The sequence below is a fragment of the Tupaia chinensis genome, unplaced genomic scaffold (genome assembly GCF_000334495.1).
Source record: "Tupaia chinensis unplaced genomic scaffold, TupChi_1.0 Scaffold146140_1, whole genome shotgun sequence".
Classification (NCBI taxonomy): Eukaryota; Metazoa; Chordata; class Mammalia; order Scandentia; family Tupaiidae; genus Tupaia; species Tupaia belangeri.
In genome coordinates this window covers 3,153,915-3,179,420 of record NW_006205995.1, presented here as the reverse complement: position 1 = coordinate 3,179,420, position 25,506 = coordinate 3,153,915, and the positions used below count along the sequence as shown (strand labels likewise).

Sequence of the window (25,506 nt, the reverse complement as noted above, 5' to 3'; positions counted from 1 at the left end):
ACACACACACACACACACACACACACACCCTCAACTAACTATATATATATATGTATACCCTCAACTATATATATATATATACACACACACACACACACACACACACACACACATATAGTTTACTGCCCTTCCCACTAACCCAGAATATCCTAACTTTTGAAAAGTTATATACATTTTTCATTTTCTTCTGTCTTTATTTTTTACAAAATATTAACATATATTCATTCCACCAACATTTACTGAATGTCCTTTAAAATCCAACAAAGGATAAAATGCTAAAGACCAGGCAGATAGATCAATATGCACTTTCATGAATCTTTTAGTATACTCTCGACATAGAGAATCACAGTATGTTAGACATCTTTGAGATCACATGGTGTTCTAGCACTCTAATTTGACATATGGAGCAACCAAAAGCAAGGAAGATAAAGAATTTGCTATCACTGTAGGAATGAATCAAAGATTCAGTTCTTTCTTAGCAAGTTCTCCATCCCGTGCCCTTGCAGTGTATCTGCCTTGATCCCACTTACAGGATGTGTAACAGACTCTGCCTTCTGGTGTAGTGCTTCTAATCTTTAATGGTTGGAAAATAACCTAGCTAAACTAATTTTAATTATGTTTAATATAAAAGTAAATAGACTGTGAATGAGACCCTGGAAGACTGTCCTACATATAAGGAGCCCAAGCCACAGTAAACTTCAAAACCTCTATTTTGGCTGTCCTGACACTTTTGCTTAATTTTTGGTTCCCAACTATTTTCCAAAGCATTGAGGCTGCCAGAGAAATAAAATGTCACTTTCCTACTTAAAGAGTGATCTCTTTAGTGAATGGTCTATCTCTGAGTAGTCCCCTTTAGCCTGGACTATTCCAGAGAATTCAATATACACAGTACATTAATGAAAGAACACTGTTTCTGAGAGTAGATTTTATTACAGAAGTCTTAACGATTTGATGTTCTTGTAAATAGTTCTTGGGATATATCTTTACTTTCTGGGCAAAATGTCTCAAATTTAATGAAGTGCACAACTTCATACACAAAATTGCACTCAATACAAAAAATTTTCATACGTAATCTATTTGATATAAACAGTACAGTAATTTAAATTTTTAATTTTTGACAGGATAGCTTTTTTCACTTTAAACATAATTTAAACTATAGTTAGTTGCATATACCAGGGATCTTCAAAAAGTTAGTAAAAATGCATATTATTAAAAACTATGCATCAATTTCAAAAATTTTTCCAGTAAAAGACTAGTACCTTAACTCCATTTTTCCATAAATTTTTTGAAGTCCCTTCATATTTTACTCATTGAACTAACCCCTTGAGTTTTATTAAGGAAATTACAACATAGGTATCTCGAGAATAGAAATTACAGTGCATTTAGTATAGATAGTAAGACCTTATTAATTAATATGTTATTAATCAGCATAATCAATAAGCATTTTCTGATTATCCAGGAAGGAACTTACCTTTCCTCTTTCTCTAGTTTGTTTTCTTTAACTATATTGTAAATTAACTGTATAGTCATAATATTAACAGTACTAATCACTAACTATGTGACAACAAATTATTTTCAAGGTAATCAGGAGCATTTTTTTTAATATTTTATTTAACTTTATTAACTTATTTTAATTTGACCAGAGTGGAACAGTGAGGGAGAGAGAGAGAAAGGAAGAAAGCAAGCTGCCAGGTCTGGGACACAAATCACAGTAGGCCATGTAGAAGTCCAGAGCCTTTAACCACCACGCCATCTGCCAGCCCCCAGGAGTATTTTTTAACTCTTGCTTACATAAAATTATTGACATCTTACTTTAAAATCTTTTGTAGTTGTTAATTTTAAATATCCCTAAAGAAACAGACAAATGATAATCATTCAGTCTTAGCAGGGTTACCATGTTATAAAAACATAACAACATTGAATACTCACAGCAATAAATTGGTTATTTTCTAATTTAATGATATCTCCAACTTTGACATTCATCCATTTTTCATTTTGCAATCTAAGAACAAAAACAAAAAAAAATTTGTGGAAAAAGACTATTATTAAATGTGCAACAAAATAGTGTAATGTTTGATGTTAAAGAAGATAAATATGTCCATATTCATGATTTGATAATTACGCACTGTATGCATGCTGTGAAACACCATCCCACAAAAATAGCAAACACAGAATGTAAGGCTCTTTACCGAAAACGATGTCTATGTTAATATCCCTGATTTGATTATCACACACTGCATACCCTAAAACATCATATTGTATGCATAAAGATATACAACAATAAAATAGAAATAAGAAATTATAAAATAGGAAAAATAAATAAGTGTAATGTGGGATTCTGGAACAGAAAACAATTAGAAAAACTGGAAAAACTGAATAAAATTTTGAACAGTATTGTGACAATGTTTAAAAAACTGTATCTATATATATAATTATTATTATTATTAGGTTCAAATATTCTATATCCTTTACTAAACTGCTGTGTATTTCACCCACAAAATACTATAAAAATCTATTATGATTGTAAAAAACAATCAAAAGTATAATCAAGGGAATAGATTCACAAAGTAGAATCATGTAACAGAAGTAGAAAAGACTTCCCTAGAATGTTAAATTAGGAAGGGCCTTATATAACAAAGCTCTTTATCTGAGCAATGTGGGAACAAAGGCCTAGAGGTTAAGCGATTTGTCCAAGAATACTTAGTGAGTTAGTGGTACCTCTGGACTAAACTCAAGATATCAAACTCTTGGTTGTGTACTCCTCAACCACCTCATGGTGCCAGCTTTATACAGCAGGTATGAAATCTTAACAAATTGACATTCTTTTTCAAACTCTTTATTAATAAATACACAAACATCACTGCCATTGTCTCAGAAGTCTATTTAACCGGAGGCAAAAAGTGAAGGAGTAAAGGAGAGTGCTTCAGAACAATAGCTAAAATTCAAGTAAGGGAGAAAAAAATTAAAATTATGGAAAGGACAAAAACAATGGGTAAGAAAGAAAGATTTGGAAGACTACATGAAAAAGACCACCTACAAAACATCCATTGCACTGGGCTGAAAAATGGGCTCGGTGGCATCCTAACAGGCTGGGATCAACAGCTCAAAATAGAGGACAACGAAGCCAACATGCTGTACTGCTTTCTTTGAAGCTTATGAGTAGAAAAGAGCCCCAAGTCCACTCTCCACCAAGTTCAAAGGGGTTTATGATGAAAAACTATTGTATCCATTGGATCTGGCCCCTGGTAGCAAGTTAGAGCTGCCCAAAGTCAGACAGGCTCTCTGGAAACAGACCACCTGTGGCAGGATACCGTGATGCTAATCACTCCTTCGGAAATTCTATGAAATGTAAACCAGCTTTTTTTTCCAAGTTGGAAGTCTTCATCAAACTTCTTTCTCAGAGATTCCCTTTTAGGAGAAAAGTCTGGAGTGAGTAGGGCAGGTTTCCCCAACAAGTTAAGGTAGGCAGGTTAATTTCACTCTGTAATTTTTTTTTAATCTAATTTACTCGTTTTACAGGCTGGAAAACAGTTTTAAATATTTATACATCTGTGAAATATGCCTCACACTATCAACCCTGCTGGGTCATTTGGCTTCAGCATTCAGAGAATTTTTCTTTAATACAGCTCCAAGTACATGTTGTTCTGGAAAATTTTCAATTGCAGCATTTTCATCTCTAGCCAGAATTCAATCATTTTTCCAGTGCCATACTTTTCTGCATTTTATCTAGTTCGACAACAGTGGGAGTACCTACAAAGTCTTCTAAATCTCATTTTATTAATTTTTACAGGTACAGATTATATGCTGGTTTATTCCTCTTGTGGGTACCTCCTTTCCAGCATTTGTAACATTTCTCAGGGAATAGTATCTCAGAAAGAGTAGATGTGAATCGACAGAAAAGAGTATGTCTGCATTTATGGAACCTAAGTGACCAAAAATTACTGTACAAGCATAAACTGATAAAGACCTGCAAATGAATTTAAATTGTCTATATTTTGAATCAAACCATTTTTCTGGCCCTACTCACTACCACCGCCATGGACAGTAAGACATCCTAATGGGACTGAAGGGGTAGGCAGGAAGACGTACTTTAAAGCTCACCTTCAAGCATTTCTAGGTTTGTAAGATTTTGACCTGTATGGAGACTGGGTTTTGTCATCAGCCTGAAACAATGAAAATAGACATTCTCTGGTTCTCCCTGAGTGGTGCAGTTGTTCTCAGGGCTCATGTTTGGAGCAATCTTGCCTTAGAGCTCTGCTAGAAGAACACAGGATGGCCTCATGACACTTGGCTCCATAGACCCAGCACCTTCAAGCTTTGAGTCTTTGTCATGGAAAGCCCTGTCACTCTTGTAGATGAACTGCAGTATATGAATATTCTGAAAACAAGTTAACATTTAATTGCCCTCAATCAAGAGATTCCAAGACTTTAAAATGTGACTTAATTTCTCAGTACCATCATAATAATTACTTCAGATGATAAAAGGAAATTAGTCTAGTTAATGCCTCTTTGAATCAGGTTTTTCAAAAATAGATGTGGTGATAAGATAGCCTTTACCTGAGTAAACTCATGAGCCAATCACTAAATACCCAATATTTAACAAAAAAATTCATAAAACTTGTATTTCAAAAGCACCATAAAATATTGGAGTTAAACTGCCAAATAATAGCAACTGGGATTACTTTAAGGAAATAACTTTAATATATATCTACTCTCAGAACATCAGAAAATCTAAATTCGAAGTAAAGTAAGTGAATTCGAAGTAAAGTAAGTGAATCCTAAGTAAAGTAAATGAGCGGTGGCAATTGCACATAATAATTTTTGGTAAATTGGTCTGAACCTGCTTCTTCCTGATAAGACACAGCATATTAAGGACTGCTAAGCTTTGCTAAAAAGCTTTGAGGAAATGCAAGCCTGAAAGTGAGGTAGAAACTTCTATTTTCCAAGTCACTAAACTATTGGCTCCAGTGGCTAGAAATTATTTACCTCAAACAAGACACCAAACCCACTGCTGAAACTTAGAGGCATAAGGGAGGATCTTCCATAGCTCTTTAAGACTTCTGTTAACCATTCTATATTCTAATGCTCCTGATTAACCATCAGCAACATGGATTTCTAAAAAGAAAATATCCTCAAAAGCTACAGAAGTGCTGGGGTACTGGAGAGAGAAGAGAATAAAAGTTGATATAACTGACTTCCCCTATCTATACATGCTAAAAGGAAATGTTCTCCAAGTTACATTATTAGGTTAAAAAGAAGCACATGCAAAACACCATGTATGCAAGGTGAAATTATCACCTGTCTTGGAATAAGTATATGCCTACAAATGTGTTTACATACAATACAAAATTTCTTGAAAGTCACACGAGATATAGTTCAGTGACTGTCACTAAAGAAAGGAAATGAAGAGGGGAACTGGAATGGAAGGGAAACTTTATTTCTATTGTATACTCTAGTACAGTTTGAATTTTCATCATGTTTTGAAGATCAATTAGGGTGGAAAAAAGTAGAAGAACAGAACACCTTGCCAATGTCACACATAAGCAGCAGGGCCAGGACTAGAACTCAAATCTGTTTGGCTATGAAGTCTATGCTCTTAATAAATCCATTTTCATTGTTCTTTTTAATTTTATTTTCTATGTTAATTTTATATTGCCTGCTTGGAGAGTGGAACTTACAGAGCTGAAGGAATTTGATTATGGCACTAGTACACACTCCCAGTGTCTAAAGCAAGCCAATCCAAACACACCTTGAAGCTGTGGTTCCCTGAAACAAATGCCCAGTGGACAGCAGCATTTTCTGGTTCTTTTCAATTCCAGTGCTGTCAGGGCTGCACTAGAGTAGAACATACAGCTGAACCCTAACCCTCTAACAACAGATTGGTGAACAGGGTCTCATTACAATGAGAATGAACACGATGCTCAGATCTCAGGAGTCTATTTGGAGGTAGACAGATGTTTCCCTACTTTTTCTCACTCAATCTTAGCAAAATGATAATGCTGAGACAAAACTGCACAGGGTGGTCTGTGGTCAGCTGTTGAAGATGCTCTCTCACCAATTTTACCAGGGGAAGGGTAGGAAGAAGGGAAGATGTTGAAAGATTAGTCATACAGCATGGATAACTTTAATAATTTTTTGAGAAAAAGTAATCAAGTTTATATAGTAGATGCCTTGCCTAATTTATATAAATCTGTGTAAGTCCTACTATGCATTATTTAGATGCAGAAACACACACACAATTTAGCCCTCCTATTTTATAATCAAAATGATCAATTTACTTACTAAGTTTTACCTGAACAATAAGCCTGATTGAACATTTACAGAAAATGTTTCATTTCCCTAAGCTAAAAGTCTTCCCCTAAATCAAACTCCTAAAATCTCTATTTTCTGTAATTTCATAGTAGAAGTTCATTAATAGATTGTTCATTGATAACAAGACTACAGAAATTTAGAATAAAATTATCTCAAAAGAAGACTATTCCATGGAAAAGTGGTATTAAAGTATAAGTTCATTTAGATGGAAAAAAGATCAAAATCCATGTCTACCTTACTTTTATTATATACACATTTCCATGAATTTTTGAAGACCCCCACCCCCTTGCATGAATCCTGAAGAAAATATCTTAGATTATCTATGGGGAAAAGACAGTCATCTAGGTCTGGGTCAGGTTCCTGGGCAGCAGATTCAGAGGGAGATCTCTGTGGAAGTTGATTGGCAAGTTCTCTGGGGATTAACACTTGTGAGAGACGGAAGGAAGCACAGCAGGGCAAAGGGAAGAGGAGCTGTTGATGCAGTCACAGCAAAGAGATCAGCCAAGCCCATGCAGAGCTCTGGAGCTGCTGGGTTGTCTAAAAAGATTTCTTAAGATTCTTTGCAGAGGGTTCTTTAGAGAACCTGAGAGGTGTGGAAAATTTATTCAGGTAAATGAGGCAGAGAAAGTATATGAACAGCATGTGCAAAGGCCCCAGAATACATGTCATGTAGAAAACCAAAAGAAGTTTAGTTTGGCCAAAGGTGGAGACTTATAGATTTCTTCATAGCAAAAAAAAAAAAAATCCCTAGACTCTACCCTGTAATTTCAACACTGGCTATTGAGTTTTTACTGTACTTGATAGTGTGTCCCAAAATTCCTATCTACCTAGAACCTCAGAATACAACTTTACTTGGAAACAATGTCTTTACAGATGTTAAGATGAGGTCATACTACATAGAACGGGCTTTCAGAATTGAATCGAGGAGGCTAGGCCTTTACACTCTGGTATCATTTAATCACTGAATATACAACTACTTCACAAAAGAAGGGCGACCTTAAGCAAAACACCCTCCCCAGCGAACAGCAACTCCTAGAGAGGATCTGGGTGGATGATGAGATGGTTGAGAACTGTATGTGGGCAGGTCTCCTGCTAAGTGGGAAAAACGTTCTGCACTTCTGGGGAGGATTCAGATTGCACAACAGAGAACCATTATAAAATGAGAGCTCATTTCTCAATTCTGCTATTGACGTGTTCATGTTATTATAATTTTCCTTTTTAACTCTAAGCTCTCAGTTTTCTTTAGTTTCAATTCCAATTCTACAAAGTCACTATGTGCAGATAACATGAATCTTCGTGCTTCCCTCCTGTTCAATTTTTTAAAACTTTGTGGAGCAGGAGGAGCAGGTGGCATGGTGGCTAAGGTGCCGGACTCCCACATGGCCAACTACAGTTCTAGTCCCGGACTTGGTGGCTTGAAAATCATGCGAAAGGCGTGTGTGCATGTGCAAAATCCCAGGAGAATGGAGAAGAGATTGCAGTATAGCCATCCTCCCTAGGGAATGAATTCTTACTTTCCCTCTCACTGTCTCTCACTGGCAAGCACATACACCCTCTGGCAAAAAGCTTAAAACAAAACAAAAACTTTAGGGGGGAAATCTGTAAAATCTTGGGTCACATAATTCACCAACTTTTCCAACAGTTTTAAGTAAGTAAAGCTGGGAGACATATACCTATTCATTATAAAGAGTCTATAAATAACTACTAACTAACCAATACCCTATGAATAACATCTATGGGGGAGAGGGTAAGTCACTATTTCTGAAATATCACTTATATGAAGAAGTTATATTCATGAAAAAAAATTTACAATCCCGTTTGCATAAGTAGATCAATAACTTTCTCCTAAGCGACCACAAATTATTTCAAGAAATTAGAGAATTCACACTCATTCAGCTCAATGGTGAATAACCCTGCTTAAATAAATAAATAAATAAACTAATTAACTAACTAACAAATAAATCTATCTCACCCCAAAAGAAGATAGATTCCCCCATGGAGTGAAAGAAAACCTAAATCTCTTGGTTCCAGGGTAAAAGACCTGTGTTATATTTTTGCTAGGCCCAGGTTAAGAGAAAGCCAAAAGTCTATTAAATTAAAATATATATAATTGCTTAACATGCCAAGTAATAATAGAGGCCACACCAAAATGGCAAAGAAAACTCTCTCAGTGCTGTGACTTGGTTTGCTCTGGTCAGAGAAATATGGTATTTCTGAAAACAGCAGTCCCAATTTTGCAGCACAAAGTACAACTAAAGGAATTCCCTGGAGGATCATGAGTTTATTTATTTTCTAGACTTGTGGTCTTATAAGTCCTTACCACTATTTTTTAAGTGAGATACTTGCTCTAGGGTGCGCTCACTAGATAGACAGACAGAGAGACAGAGAGCAAGAAATCACCCACCAAAGAGAATGATCACTCCACAATCCATTCTCCTCCAGTCTCCTCTTGAGATTTTGAGCACACATGCATATTCACCCAGCCTAAGTTTTAAGCCTCCAGGTCCAAGACTTCAACCATAGTCAACTACATGGAAGTCCAGTGACCTAACCATTACACCATCTACTGGTCCCAAGTCTTAAACACTCTTTTTAAAATTATTTATTTAATTTTATTTATTCATTCATTTATTTTTAATTTGACCAGAGGGAGACACACAGAGAGAGAGAGAGAGAGAGAGAGGGAAAGGGAGAAAGGAAGCCACCAGGTCTGGACTCGAACCGTGGTCGGCCATGTGGGAGTGTCCAGCACCTTAACCACCATGCCACCTGCTGGTCCCCTTAAACGCTTTTTTAAATTGTTTAAAATGTCACTTTCAAGTAAGTTGCAATGTTTATCAAATTTGGTTCTACAGAAATAAGATAACATGTAAATTAAGTAATCATAAACTGGTATTTGAGATTCCATCATTCTTCTTTAATGAGTTCAAGACCACTAGTACATGCACAAAGCTAACATTGCACACTAGACACTATGCTGAGAGTCAAAGCTACAAACACTGGGTTGTCGGAAAGGTCACGACATGTTTTTTTTTGTTTCTATGCATCATGACTTTTCTGAAACCCAATAGAATTAGATACAGATTGTGGTTATCAAAGAACTGAAAAACTGGTGAGAAAATATAAAATCTGGTTCTTAAATAACCGCAAGTCATCTTCGTCTTCTGATACCTAGAGCATGTGCATATTCTCCCAGTCAACAATGAAGAATACCTGTACTTCAGGAGAATGACTTCAGTGTTAGATTGTTTGCCATGGAGCTGTCATCAAAAGCCCAGTGAGAAAAACTGATAGACCAGAGAGACTGTCTAACAAAGAATATATTAACTTTCATTCCTTATGATCTTCCAAGCATTGTCCCCACGTACAGTGAGCTCATCAGAAAACTATATGCCTGGACTGTATTACTCTGGTCCCTCTAGATTTGTCTTCTCAGAATCATGACTTAATACCATGCCAACAGATTTCAATCAGGATTTACTTATGGTCGTTAGTAAAGTATCTCCTCTTTTGAGGCTTTAGCCATTATGTCATTCATATTTCGTTCAGGACCAGAATAAATCTTACTGTTCATTATTACTAGAACACTTTTTGCTGGGCCATCAGTTTTGTACCCTCAGCACCTTCATTATAAAAAGAAAGTTCAAGGGAGTGTTTTAAATTTATGAATGTCAAATCTTTTTAAAAATTTGTTATAGGGTACATGTGTTCATGGTGATTTTGGTGAAGGAGATTTTTTTTTTTTTTTGGAGAGGTTTTTGCTATAGGGCGCATGCGCTCACCAGACAGACAGAGAGAGACAGAGAGAAAGCGAGAAATCACCCCCCAGGGGGGATGGCCACACCTCAATCCCTTATCCTCCATTCTCCTCTCAGGATCTTGGGCACACACGCAAAAGCGCCTGGCATGAGTTTTAAGCCACCGGGTCCAGGACGCAAACCACAGTCAACTACATGGGAGTCCAGCGACATAGCCATTATGCTAACTGCTGGTCCCTGGTGAAGGAGATCTTCAGGGGAGGTGACCATGTAGCAATCCCTTCTCCATGCTTCTCTAGTGATTTTTACCATGCACACATACATTTGGCAAGTATCTGAAGCCACCAGGTCTGAGACTTGACCAGCGCAGTCAGCCATGTAGGATCCAGCCATCTTAATCACCACACCACCAAGCTGACCCTAAATTCAAATCTTAATGATCTGCTTAAACAAAACCTAGAAAACTATTCTTTAAAGATAACATTGTAAGTAATATCCCAATACCTGAAGAAAAAGAATCTTTTCAGAATATACCAAAAGTTGGAATAATTTTTTTTTTAACTTTGCATTCTTGGGTGAGAATGTGGTGGTTAAGGCACTGGATCTCACATGGTCAACTGTGTGGCTGACATGTGTCCCTGACTTGGCAGCTTGAAAAATCAGGCTGGGTGCATGTTTGTGCATGTCCAAAATCCCAAGAAGAAAGTGGAGGAGAAGGGACTATGGCATGGCCATCTCCCACTGAGGGGGAGGTGGTGCTTTCTCTCTCTCTCTCTCTCTCTCTCTCTCTCTCTCTTTCTGCCTCTCTCTGACAAATGCATGTGCCTTAGAGCAAAAAAATTTTTTTTGAAGTGTACACTCTCAGCAGGTGCTGAAGGTACAAAACTGATGGTCCAATGAAAAGAAGCATTCTTGTAATAGTGAGCAATAATAATCAGAAAACATGAGTGGAGTCCAAGCTTCGCCACCAATCAACCATTTCACTTTGGGCAAGAAATTGACCAAAATTGGAACTATCCACTATGACCTCAAGAATCGGTTCTTATCAACACCTCAGAATGCCCCTTTATTCATTAAAATTGAGGTTTCTAAAATGACATAAACTCGCTTGACATTTAAACATCAATCTAGCATGACATTTGTGAGTTTAAGATGAGACATTTATAAATGCGTTTTGTAAACTGTAAAAATAATATATACATTTAAAGTATTATAACTAGCTTTTCATCATATGGAGCATCATATTATAAGAATGATACATTCTGATTTTTATTTCAAATCTTCAAAAGAGCTATCTATACCTATATCTTTACTGCTTGACCGCCCATTCTCTCTACAAAGAGGACTTTTTCTCTACCCCCGCAACTCAGCCTCTTTCATTATCCTTCATATTCCTAAAGCCAATAATCAATTCTCAGTCTTCACTTTATTCATCAAAGTTAGTCAATCTCTCTTTCTTTTATTTTTTCTTTTTTTTTTTTTTGTTGAGAGGTTTTTGCCATAGGGCGCATGTGCTTGATGGAAAGACAGAGAGAGACAGAGAGACAGAAAGCTAGAAATCACCCCCCGGGGTTATGGCCACGCCGCAATCCCTTCTCCTCCATTCTCCTCTCAGGATCTTGGGCATGCACGCACACGTGCCTGGTGTGAGTTTTAAGCTACCAGGTCCGGGACACGAACCATGGTCGACTACATGGAAGTCCAGCAACGTAGTCATTACGCTAACTGCTAGTCCCCAATCTCTCTTTCTTCAAACACTGTTTTTGCTTTAAATCTAGAACACTACATTCACATGGGTTTCCTCTTACTCCTTCACTCTATCTTAAATCCTTAGCCAGACCTTTCTTTTCTCATCTTCAAACTTGTGCCCCAAAGCTCCTCTCTTCACTATGGAGGGTCTAAATCTTACCGTACGTGGCCAGATGACTTACATACTAATATTTTTCAAACCAAACCTCTCCCTTAAGTTTCAAACACTCATTCTATACCTAGTCTACAGAAAGAATAACATCTTAATGGAACTCTGCTTTCCAAGGCAAAGAAGAAAACAGTCATACCACAAAAACACATCTTCCTTAGTTTTTCATGTTAGAACCTCAGCCAAGACCTATGAACTCTTGATTCCTCTCTCCCACACACCCAACACAACAGCACTACTACAGTCTCTATTTTCAAAATGCTTCTCAGTTTGTGGGTATTAGATGCTGCAAGTTTGCTGGGTATGGTAATGGTATTATGGCTAAATATATTTTAAGTCCTTATATGTTCAAGATAAATACTAAAATACTGATCACATACTATAACATACAGGATCTGCTTTTTCAATACCCGAGAAAACAAGGGGCCAGACAGCAGTACAACAGTAAAATGCAAGTCTCTGTGAGGCTAACCCATGTGAGAAGATCACTGTTCATGTCCAGTGACCTCCCACACCAGGGAGGTCACATGTGGTTGTAATTCAGGACTAGCTGAAGCTAGTGGTGAATCAGAGATTCAAGACCTTCTTGAGGGGTACAGTCTCTCTCTCTCTCTCTTCCTCTCTCTCTCAGAAAAAATAAACAAACTATAAAAAATTATAAAATAAAAGTGAGTGTTGATATCAAAATAACAGGAAATTGATGGTGGCTGCAACCACAGATAAGGGTTCATTGTTCTGTTCTATGTGTGTGTGAGTCTGAAAATGCATGGCAGATGACAATAATAAAGACAGATGAGACAGATGGGCAGACAGAGACAGAGATGAAGATAGAAATGGAAATAGATTAAGAGTCCTGCTTCTTACGTTTTTCATTACTACCACCTAAGTCCATGGTGTAATTGTTTCACTTGAACAACGATAAGAAACAAAATTTATCATCCCCATTCTTCACTTGCCTCCCTCCCCCTGATGTCCACAATCACATAGCAGACAGAAAAATCTTTTTGTCATTCATATCATTTTCCTGCTAAAAATCTTCCAGTGGCAACTTCCCCTTGTCATAATATTCTAATCATAGTAGAAAACTTATTGCCAAGTTTTGTTTTGCTTTTTTTCTCACTTTGGAACTTTTACACTTGTTTCTTTTACCCAAAATCTTAGCATAGCCATCTCACTTTGAATTCAAATCTCCCCTCTTCAAGGGTCCTTCTCTGTACACTTTATTTAAAATTATCTCCCTACCTCCAATTCTATCACTGTCTTATTATCTTGGCTTATTTTATTTGTTTCACTTATAACTATCTGATATCAAATTATTTCTTCAGATTTTGTTATTATCTGTCTTCTCCAGTAGAATATAGGTTTATTTGGGCAGGGGTTTGTCTGGCCTGCTCATTTCGGTATCTTTAGTACATAATCAATACCTAGCACAAATATGTACTTGTTATTTGTTGAGTGCATTTTGAATGAAGAAACTATTTGTGTAGTCATTCATATAGTGTGCTTAGTAGTTGATGTAATAGTTTCACATGGGCACACCTTCTGGGAAAGCCCGAAGAAAGTGTAGCAGACTTTTTGCCAAGATGGCGCCGAAAGCGAAGAAGGAAGCTCTTGCTCCTCCCAAAGCTGAAGCTGAAGCAAAGGCTTTGAAGACCAAGAAGGCAGTGCTGAAAGGTGTCCACAGCCACAAAAAAAAAAAAAAAAAAAAAAAAAAGATCAGTATATGGCCCACCTTCCAGAGGCCCAAGACTCTTCAGCTGCGGAGGCAGCCCAAATATCCTCGGAAGACCACCCCCCAGGAGGAATAAGCTTGACCACTATGCCATCATTAAGTTCCCCCTGACAACCGAGTCTGCCATGAAGAAGATAGAAGACAACAACACACTTGTGTTCATCGTGGATGTCAAGGCCAACAAACACCAGATCAAACAGGCTGTGAAGAAGCTCTATGATATTGATGTGGCCAAGGTCAACACTCTAATCAGGCCTGATGGAGAGAAGAAGGCATATGTTCGACTGGTTCCTGATTATGATGCTTTGGGTGTTGCTAATAAAATTGGGATTATCTAAAGCGAGTGCAGCTGGCTAATTCTAAATACACACTTTTTCACCATTAAAAAAAAAAAGGAAGTGTAGCAGAGATAATTGCAAAGTATAGAAAGAGGGAAGGACAAGGATGAATCATTACATGACAAAGGATAACAGTTAGGAGAATAAAAGCATTATTAATTTTCCATAGATGGTGTACATCTGACTTATGTTTTATATTGCTATCAAGTCAAGATGCACCACTTACAGGAGAACAATCTCTGTCATACCTTTACATTTCCAACTTCTTCATTATGATCTGTGTCATGAATGCGCACTGCTGTTTGAAAGGAAAAGTGGGCGGATTCTGCTAAATTTAACAAACATTGAGCATCTACTATATGTCAGGCAGTGAGCCAAGCAATGGAGATAAACCCATTATAGTCCCTGTTCTGCCATAACAGCCAGTCAAGAAAGAGCACCTAAAATGGACTAGCTTCTAAGATGCTATGTTTGGCTCTACCCTGGTGACATTTACAATATACTGTGAGACCCTAAAAAGGGTACTGACTATTCTACCTGCCTGAAGTACATATTGGAGGTATTTCCATAGATGGTAACATAGATAGTGAGCCCTGATGGATGAAAGATGGATAAGGGAGGGCCAACAGGTAGCATGATAGTCAAGGCACTGGACTCCCACATGGTCGACTATGGTTCAAGTCCTGGACCTGGTGGCTCTCGCTCGCTCTCTCTCTCTCTCTCTCTTTCTCTCTCGCTCTCTCTCTCTCCTTCCCTCCCTCCCTCCCTCTCTCTCTCATCAAATTAAAAATAGTAATAATAAATAAATAAAATTTTTAATAAAGAAAGATGGAGAAGGGAAAGAACACATTGCAGGTTTAAGAAAGGCAGGTAATTTTGTATGATTGAAGATCATATTAAAAAGCTAGCTGGAGGCTCCACTGAAATAGGTGCTTTGATTGTAAAGATGAATACGGAAGTTATAAAGAGTTTTCCACAGGAATCTGTTTTGATCTGCACTATATTATGGAAAGAAAATTGACAGAAGCATGGGCGGCTTAGCACAACCCCGGTCCTGCTTGAAGAAACATTACTTAATCTGCAACCTGTATCAGTAGAGACCCTGAAGCTCTCTCGCTGTATGCAACCTAAGAATGTCATTGTTTCCCGCTGGTGAAACTTATAACAAAATTTTAAACACAGTCTCAAACTTTCTACAGGCTAATTATTGGCAATGAGTATAAAGTAAACAAGTCACAGAAAATTAATAAAAGCATATTAAAATATTTGAAAAAATTCATCATTAACAATTTAATAAAACATCTACTTATACTTACCAAATTAAACTAGAGTTTTTAAAAGATAATACTTGAAGTTATGATGATGATATGAAAAAACTACGTCCACTTGTTCAAATGGGGGTGGATAAATTGGCGCAAATTTCTTGGAAAGCAATTTAACAATATGTATTAAGAACCTTTTAAAAATTAAAAAAAAAATCTTATTTACATCTAGATTCCCTAGAAATAGAGCCTAAAAGAATAATTGAATATACACATAAAATTCATGGATCAGGTGAAAAAGAGAAATATTTCTCAAAGTAAGAAGTGTCATTGTAGTACACTAGGCAACTAATGACATGCAAATAAGGAAATCATGTCTATTTTCTTGTGTTTTGATTTGTCTTGCTCTTACTGGAAAATTAATTTCTGCTATTTAAAAAATTATTAACCTTTTTGTATCACTCATGTTTCAGAAGGAAGTAATACGAGGAAGAAAGCAACTTTTTGTTAAAGTCACATACCTGACAATTTAACTCATGGTACTGTGACCCCGAATCTTATTTCTAATAATATAAGTGTTGCCTCAGGGGGTAAAATCTGGCTTAGTCCCATTTCAACAGTGCAGACAGCAAACAGACTGTATGACAGAGGTCAGTAATTTCCAACAGATACATAATAACCAAGTCTAAAAAGAAAAAAGACCCAAAAAAAAAACAAAAAACAGAAAACAAACCTAAGCTCTTCCCTTTTGGCAGAAAGATTTCTCTCTTTTTTTTTTTTTTCAACATTTTAAAACTATTTACAGTTCATATGGTTTCCAGACCTGCTCTCCAGAAGCACCATTCCCTGCCTGGTCTCACAACCCTCCACATGTGATTTCTCAGGAAGCCAGCCAGATGAGCATTTGATTTGAAAACAAAGCCTTAAACTTAGCAGTGTGAAGGGGAAAAGTGCTCTCAGCACAATGACTGGGAAGGGGCGAGGGAAGCAGAGGAGGCCAGCTGGGTGAACATGATCATCAGCCAGTTCCGAAAATGCTGCTGTGAGGGAAAAGCCTCCCGCAGATCCCAGCATGCCCATCTCTGCTTCTCTACCTGAGGCTCTAGGGCTGCCCAAGTTTCCACACGTTTGCTTGTCCGACGTGCTGAAACCCGGGGCAGCTGCGAATGAAACAGTAAGCACTGCTTCAGGAACAAACAGCCCCCAACTTATAATGGTTCCACTTGAGGATGATGAAAAAGCGATACACATTCAGTAGAAATCCTACTTTGACGATCTATACAACTATTCTGTTTCTCACCCTCAGTACATTATTCAATAAATTGTGTGAGCTATTCAACACTTTATTACAAAATAGGCTTTGTGTTAGATGATTCTGCCTAACTAATGTAAGTGTTCTGAGCACAGTTTAATATAGGCCAAGCTAAACTGTGATGTTTGGTAGGTAAGGGGTACTAAAAGCATTTTGATCTACCGTGTTTTCAGCTTCTGATGGGCTTGTTAAGAGGTAACCTCATCATAAGTCAAAGAGCACTTGTACTATCTTGAGCTCAGGTCATTCAAAAATGAAGCCCAAACAGACCTAACTCCTTTTTTAAATTATTTTTTAATATCAGACACTATCCAAAGTACCAAGTTGGGAGGCATCAGTTGTGAAGAAACTTCCAGCAACACAGAAAACTTGGATTAAAAATGAATTTTATATGCAAGGGGTCCCCTATTCTCAAGTGACAGTGGCAGAAAACAGTGATGTGCCCAGAACATGCAATAAATGAGCACCTCCCTTAGCCCCATGTTACTTGCAGGAATAAAGGGAGAAAAATACCTTTAAAATATTCTTCTTTTGCCTTGAAAAGATTTATTTAATTAATTTAAATGCATTTTGCTTGCCCAACATATAATTATTAAATATTACCTACATGCTGGGCACTATTGACTTTTTGAAGGGAATTCAGAATTTTCTCTGCCTCAACTCATAGGAGTAATTAGAGCTGATAGACAAGTACAGCAGCAGGCAGCCACCCTGTCCCCACCATCTGCCCTGGCCCCTACATTGGCTTCTCTCCCATGCAGCAGATATAAGATTTCCAAAGACAACCCTTTCTATGGATCCTCTCTGCTCTTAGGGAAAAGACTTAACTCTTTGTGGTCTTCAAGGCTCTGCATGGTCTAGCCTCCGGCTGCTTTTCCGGCCCCATCTCATCCTGCTCTTCGATCAGTCTTACTCTCAGGGCTTCTTCCACTTAGTCTCTCATATATACCATCCTCTCTGCCTCCACAGGTACTTCGCATGTGTTGTTGCCTCTGTGTGGAGCTTTTCTACCCATCCCAAAGATTTCTCTCTCCACGACCACCACCACCACGACCACCACCACCACTTTTGCCTAGTTAACTCCTAGTTGTCATTAAGTTCTTGGCTTAAATTTACTACTTCCTCAAAGAGCCCCATTCCTAAACTGCCTCACTTTATCCTACCTCTGCCTGTGCACACACACACACACACACACACACACACACACACACCCCACCACCACCTCCACCACCACCACCACCACAATAACAAAACTTTTCTTTAGAACCATATTTTTTTCCTTAGTAGAACTTGCCTTGGTTTGTAATTACACACTACTTAGCAGATCTGTTATTAAATCTACCTCACCAATAGATATTAAATTTCATGATGAGAAAATGTGCTTCCAGCAACTAACACAGTGCCTGGCATACAGGAAATATACAATAAAGACTGAAAAATAATGAAGAGTATTTCCTCCTTGTTTTATAGACAAAAAACTGAGGTCCTTTAGAGGTCCTTTATACTGATATCTTCCCCAGTTCTCCTATGCTTTCCCCTCCCTCTTACCCCAACATTTAATTAGTTTTTGAAAGGCTGATCTTAGCTGGGAGCCAGTTCTAAGAGAGTAAAAATTTGATCCAACCATAGTGTTGAGAGGTAAGGCATTTGGGATAAGATTAGGATGAGGTCAGGGCCCAGTGATTGGATGCTATAAGGAGACACAGACATATGCTCTGTACTGTCTTTCCATGTGATGTTATCAACCATATTATTTCCCAGAAGAAAAATCATACCAGACGGTCCCCTTGACCTTAGACCTCTAAAATTATGAACTACATAAACCTCTATTCTTATAAATCACTCAGACTAAAACATTCTGAGACAATGATATCCCCTATTGTACCTATTGACTGACACAGAGCAAATCAGACTTTCTTACCAAAATGCTTCCCCTGTTGCCAACATAGCCCTTTGTATCTTGCCTAATGTCTGAGTCCTCTCTAATCTCAATTCCATTTCTCAATATTTAGCTTTTCTTCTTTCTCCCTGTAACTCTCCCATACTGGGCTTAACACTGGACATTAAGCAAATTTAAAATTCAGCAGGTATTTATTGTAAAGAAATACTTGCTTCTTTCCCAAAGATTCTAGAACATATTTTATCACACCATATATTCTCCATTAGAAAATGCTATCAGCTTTCTTCACACCCTCAAAATCTTCTTTCTCCATCGTCAGAATCATTTCCTTCTTTTTTACAATGTTCAGTATCACTCTGTTAAATGTTTCCTGTCTTTCTTATCTCTAGTCATTGGTTCGCAATGCCAGTGCCAGAGTTTTCTTTCCACATGTTGCTTGACAATATCACTTTTCATGGCTCCCAAATTTCCTCATCTCTCTTGAGTCTTTAGATCTAATTTAGAGATTATTAATCCTACTTTCTATGCTCTCTGCCACTATCTTCTATTTTCCTTGTAGCATTGCACATCTAATCTTTGCCAAATATCACTAAGTAGAGAGAATAAGAAAATTTTCTACATGGAATAAGGAAATACTTTGGGATTTTTAAAGTATATTTTTAACTGACACCTAATAATTGCACATATTTATGGGGTATGGTGTAATTTTTTTTTAGTATATGAATACAATGTGTAATCCTAGTGTTAATATAGCAAAGTAAATTAACTATAGTTAATAGTAATTTGTTGTATATATCAAAAGAGCTGAGAGAATTTTTAATGTTTCCAATACAAAGTAATAATAGTAAGTGCTTGAGATGATAAATATTAGATTTAATTATATTTCAGTTCTTGAGAATAATGACCTTAATTAGATTTTAGATTTTGACAATAATGGCCATGTTTAAAGGTGGTCCAATTTTCAACTTAGTTATAGTTTCAAAGAACAATTCCCAACCAAACTCTTAAAACCTACCAAAATTTTCTACCACCTTACATTGGTTTGTCTACAGAACTTGTGTGCTGACAAGAACTTCTGAAAGCTGCATATTCTTTATGAGAAGATTCAATTTGCTCATGTGCCCTAGCTCTTAGTGAAAAAATGAAATTTATATCGTGACAATTCTAGAATTAAGCCTATCATATAGATATAATTGCAGTATATTCAGAGAAGAAATTTTGTCTTACTTAATTCTATCTCCAATATATAGCATTCTGTCCGACATAGAAGGCAGTTAACAATGTCTATTGAATGAAAGAATGAACACTCACACAGAACCTGTCAAGAAAAAGCTAAACACTAGTGAGTCTTAGTTTAACAGGGCTGCTGAACCAAATCACCAAACTATGTGGCTTAAAACAGCAAAACTTTATTCTTTCACAGTTCTGGAGGTGAGAAGTTTAAAATTAAGATATCAGCAGGACTGTGTGATCCATCCCTCTGGAGAGTCCAGGGAAGACTGTTTCGTGCCTCTCTCCTAGCTTTTGGTATACTCAAACACGCCTTGGCTCAAGGTTATGTAACTCCAATCTCTGTCCATCTGCAGATTGTCTTGTTTTCTGTGTCTGTTCTTCCCTGCTTTCCTCTTATAGATACTTGTCAGGTTTAGGATCCACATTAATGCAGGATGATCATGTGTCAAGATCTTTTACCTACTATACCTGCGATGATCCTTTGTTCCCAACAAGCTCACATTCACAGGTCATCTTGCACATATCTTCACACACTTCAACCACAGCAATAACATATAAAACAATCATATTTGTTTTTAAAATGAATATTATGTGAAGAAGAAGATAGGAAAAAGCAAAGATGGAGTAGGAGGGATGAAGGAGCAATGAAATGCATCCACAGGTCCAGCTGCCATAGCATATTCTGAATGCTGCTGCTTGATAGGCCTCAAACACATGGAAGGCCTGGGTTTGATTCCTGGCCCACCTTAGGGGGCCAGACACAGTGTTGGATGCCTGTAGCCCCAGCTACTTAGGAGACTGAGGCAGGAGGATCCCACACAGTGAGACTTTGTCTAAATAATAACACACTCACACTCACACACACACACAAAAAAATACACATCACATATACACACACACAAATGTATCCAAAATTAAACTATAGTTTACTCTGATCTAGGTAGTAAGATCAAGAGTGATTTCTTATCTTTTTTTAATACTATTTATTTATTCCATGAGTGAGAAAGAGAGAAACAGAAAGAACCCCCAACAAGGTCCTGAGGTACCAATCCACCCCAGCCTCAGCCAGCCCTAGATCATAAACACATGTGCATTCCCAGTATACCCAGGGGGTCTCTAAATGCAAACCCAGAACGTTCCCATGTAGGTCAACCTTACAGACCATTGCGTTTTACCACTGCACCACCATGTAGCCCACTCAGGAGTTATTTCTATATTTTGTTCATGCTTTTTCAACTTTTGCTTAATTTTCTACCCACAGCAGACAGATCAACCACCAATTTAAAATGTATGGAAGAAATTAATCCACTGATGTTATTTCAGGAAGTCTCAAGCAAAATTCCCCCATAGTAGAAATTATCAGTGAGAAAAAATTAATAAGGGATAAGTAGTTAATCAATAAATGCTATTAAAACATTTGTTTGGTTTGGTATAGACAACCTTTAAGTTCTGATAGAAATCAAATTTATTCACTGAAATATTTTGATCTCTTAGTTTTTAGATGTTAAGATCCAAAGAAGACTTTATATTTTTAAAGTCAATGTTGTAACCTCCTTAAGGCCTTTGTGGTTTAGTTTTGGGTTTGTTTTTTAAAAAATTAAATTAAATTAAAAATTCTGGATCCCCTCCTATGGAAACTGAGAAAACACATAAGCCTATTTTTTTAAAAAGAAAGAGAACCAAGTTTTAAATACCGCATAGAACTCAGTGTATTTTTAACTTCCACTGTCATCTTAGATAAGCAGATCCTGGTTACAGAGCAGCCTGCTCTATTTTGGTGAGCAGCTGCAATGGGCTTGAGTTCAGAGCTGAGGAAGAATCAAACTACTCTGAGTAATAAAGGGCAGATAAATATGACAGGCCCAGATGCTGAGAGTGTAGAGACCGGAGCCAACTCCACTGAGAACTGAATGAGGAACAGAGAGATTTTTAAAAGGCCAGCAGCAGAGAAGAACTTTGGAAAAGAAAAATGTTAAAGTGAGATTTTTCATTGTCTGCTAAGGGGTATGTGAAATAATCTCCTCAATTATCTCCCACACAAAATCTGCCATCAACTCTACCTTGCTCTCCAAGGTTTTTATATGAGGGGTTCTTTGAAGGAGTTTTAACAGGAGAAAAAGGGAGCAGCTAACATCTGGGTTGCATAAACTTAAAAGAAATCAGGAGATGCCACTGAAAAGTCATGTGCAGAGTTTTGAAAGTGTTATAATTTCCTGTTATTTCAAGATGTACCTCATTTAGGGAAATGGGCACCATTCAGAATTCAACCCTTGAAAAATTGTATCCATGCAATATAATAATGCTTACAATGGAAAATCATTTATAAGAGCTATGACATGTCACAACTCATGTACAGAAACCAGCCCATTGGCAAATGGACCCTTCCACTTGCAAAGCTGACAAGCAGAATCTACCCAAAAAATGATCAGTCCAAAACTTAAGAAACTGAGATTTATTGAGAACAAAATTATTTTTGAAACATTTTTACTGTGATCTAGCAATATGAGTTAAACATTAATTTTTCAGCCACTTGCACTGAGTCCAAAAAGCACTGAGAACACTCCTATTAGCTTGCTTTTGAACTCATTGTTATTTAAGCCCATAAAAGTGTGTTTCATTGCATCATTTAAAAAAATAAGAGTGAAGTGTTTCTCCTTGAATTTTCCTTTCACATTTGCAAGTCTCTTCACATAGGCCCTAAATAGCTGTCCTTTCATAATGGTACCATCATAATATATATATATATACTTATAAATGGACTGTAAATAAAACACTTGGGAGTTGGTCCTCTGCCTTCTGTTTAACCATTGACACCTTCACTCCAATTGAAAGCCCACGAAGACAAGATAACTCAATAGAGGCTACATCAGCAGAGTCCCACTCTCACATATAAGACACCAATAGACACATTTAAATGTACATCAGCTTCAGACAAACTAAGTTTAATGATCTCTCATATTTTGTTGATTTTGCTCAGGCAGAAAAAATAAGAGCATATTTAATAGCAATAGTAATTCACTCTTATCAAAGCCTGACATTTTGGATAAAATCCAACAGAAGACAATGCCACTCATGAAGACCTCCCCTTCTCAGGTAAGTTGTCCCTAGGACTTCAGAAGCAAACAACAGATTGACTATCAGTCTACATACCTCTAACCTGGCAGGACAAATGGGTGGAAATAGTGTTCATAGCTGTCAGTGGACTCTGCTAGCCACATTTTTAAATCATTACCCAAATTTACTACAGGAACTCGATGGAGCAGAACTGATAAATATACTTCACATAAGAGTGCTATATAGTTAGTAATACAAAATTTATATTCAAACTGCTTCAAATTATTGATGTTTTGGGATTTACATGTGTCATTAATATATTTTTTAAAAACAAAACCTTTTTTTCCATATGATTAAGAAAAGACAAACATGAAACTTGTGGGTGTTTTGATAGTCATTCACTAAAGAAACCCCCATGTTCGATAGAACTGACACTTCCCATGGTTTAGCCAAAATTCCCAGCCTAGTTCTGCTAAGACTTGAATCCTGGATACGCTGAAGAAGACTGCTATCAATGGACTCAGTAATTATATTTCTAATTATAATGACTTTATATCAGAAGTGATGGGTTCACGTAATCCTAGGTGAGTTATACACCTTTATCACAAAAACTCAGTCTTATGGAAAGAGTATCAATTTAGAAAGGTCAAGAAGTTCTATTTTAAAATTTAAAACAAATTTTAATCAAACAATAGAGAGATGGTTGTAATGAATTATGAGGCATACACTCTTTGGAATGTTACATAGTCCCTTAAAAAGTATATATGTAAAGAGCCTAGAAACACACAGAAAATGATAATAATAAGATGTAAAGTATGGAAATGATAATAAGATGTAAAGATGGAAAATATGAAAATAATTAAATAAAATTTTAAGTTCCAAGATCCAACCGGAGTCACCACTCAAACTGGAAAAGTTGATTAAACGAAGAAAAAAGGTGTTTCTATTGAAATAACATATTTGTTCACATAACTATACAGCATCTAGAAATACCAGACTTAAACAGTACAGAGACAATACCCTGCAGCAGAAGAAGAATCATTATCTCTCTCATGACACAATTTTCAAAAGAAAAATGAGTAAGATTGATGAGAACAGATCTGTGAGAGCTCCCGAGACTTAAGCAAAGTTTACCAAGGTTCAGAAAGTATAAAGTGGAATATGTTGCACAAAAAGCCAAAGATAAAGTGCAATTTGAAATCTATAAATGCCAGGGAAACATCCTGACTAAACAAAGGATAATTGCACTGAAGCATCTGATTTCAGATTGTCCTAATGCAAAAGTGTAAGCACAGAAGATGTTAGGAAAGTAAAAATCTTAAGAAAAAGTACTGTTGACTCTATTTAACAGTGACACAATCCACAGATGCTATCAGCCTGGAAGGATGAACAGAGAATCCTGAGTTGAGTAACAACAGGCCAGTTTCTTAGCATACAATTCATTTTCTACTCTGCTCAGTTGTCTCATATGTAATTAAAGACATCGTATATAGTAGTATTGTCTAATAGAAGTAGGATTCCAACCATAATTTAAAAATATGTCATAGTTGCAGTCAAAAACAGTTTAAGAAAAGGTAATTTAGTTTTAATAGTTTGATAGATTATTAATATTATGATATATTATAATTTAATGTTTTATTTAACTCAATGTATATAAAATCATCATTTTAAAATGAAATCGATATAAAAGAAATTAGTAATAAGATTGCTTATATTCTTTTATTGGTACTGAGTCTTCAAGATCTGGCATATACTTTATACTGATGGCACATTTGAATCTGGACTAGTCACATTGCAAGTACCCAGGATTCACAAGTACTCCTAATTAAGGGGCAGTGGATCTCCACATTCATTTCCATGTCCACATTCTATATAATCAGAAACTTTGATGGGACAGAACAATGAAAATTCAAAGTTTTATAAATATGTGAAAGTCAACAAACAATTTAGTATTGAGGACAATACATGTAATGTGGAAAGAAATAGAGAATTAAGATAAAAAACTACTAAAAATTGAACTTTTGAAGAAAAACAAATGGCAAAGTAATTATTGATTGGCCAAGTGTTGCCCTAAAATTGTCAGTCCTACTACCAAAAAAAGTATATATGCATTACAGGATTTTTGCTTTATAAGGATATTTATTGTGTGAAAAACTATGTTTATCATTCTAAAAATAAATGAAATTCCTTTCCTTTGGTGTCTTTTAAAATTATTAGGTACAGAGAAATAGATGTAGGTAAAGACATGGCTTTGATTAGAGGATTTTTGGTTTTGTTTTTGGGTTTTTTTTTTTGGAGAGTTTTTTGCTATAGGGCGCATGCGCTCACCAGAAAGACAGAGAGACAGAAAGCAAGAAATCACCCCACAGGGGCGATGGCCACGCCGCAATCCCTTCTCCTCCATTCTTCTCTTGGGATCTTGGGCATGCATGCACACACACCCGGCGTGAGTTTAAGCCACTGGGTCTGGGACTCAAACCGCAGTCGACTACATGGCAGTCCAGCAACATAGTCATTATGCTAACTGCTAGTCCCTGATTAGAGGTTCTTGACCCTGACTACACATTAGACTCATTTTGGAAACTTAAAAACAGCAGGGCCTCATCTTTAAACCCTCACTTAATTACTCTGGGATGTGGCTGGAGCACTGGTAGTTTTTCAGCTCTCTCAGGTGATTCTAATTTGAT

The 25,506-nt window shown here is 36.8% G+C and overlaps 1 protein-coding gene across 6 annotated transcripts in view; it reads right to left on the bottom strand.

Annotated features, from left to right (window-relative positions):
• The window catches only part of ATP8B4 (ATPase phospholipid transporting 8B4 (putative)), a 276,289-nt gene that overhangs the window by 169,835 nt on the left and 80,948 nt on the right, over positions 1–25,506 (bottom strand). For all 6 annotated transcript variants that reach the window (XM_006168771.3, XM_027768395.1, XM_027768394.1 and 3 more), the window contains one exon: positions 1,930–2,002. In XM_006168771.3, the coding sequence (XP_006168833.1) occupies positions 1,930–2,002 (73 nt within the window). The remainder of the gene's footprint in view (positions 1–1,929; positions 2,003–25,506) is intronic.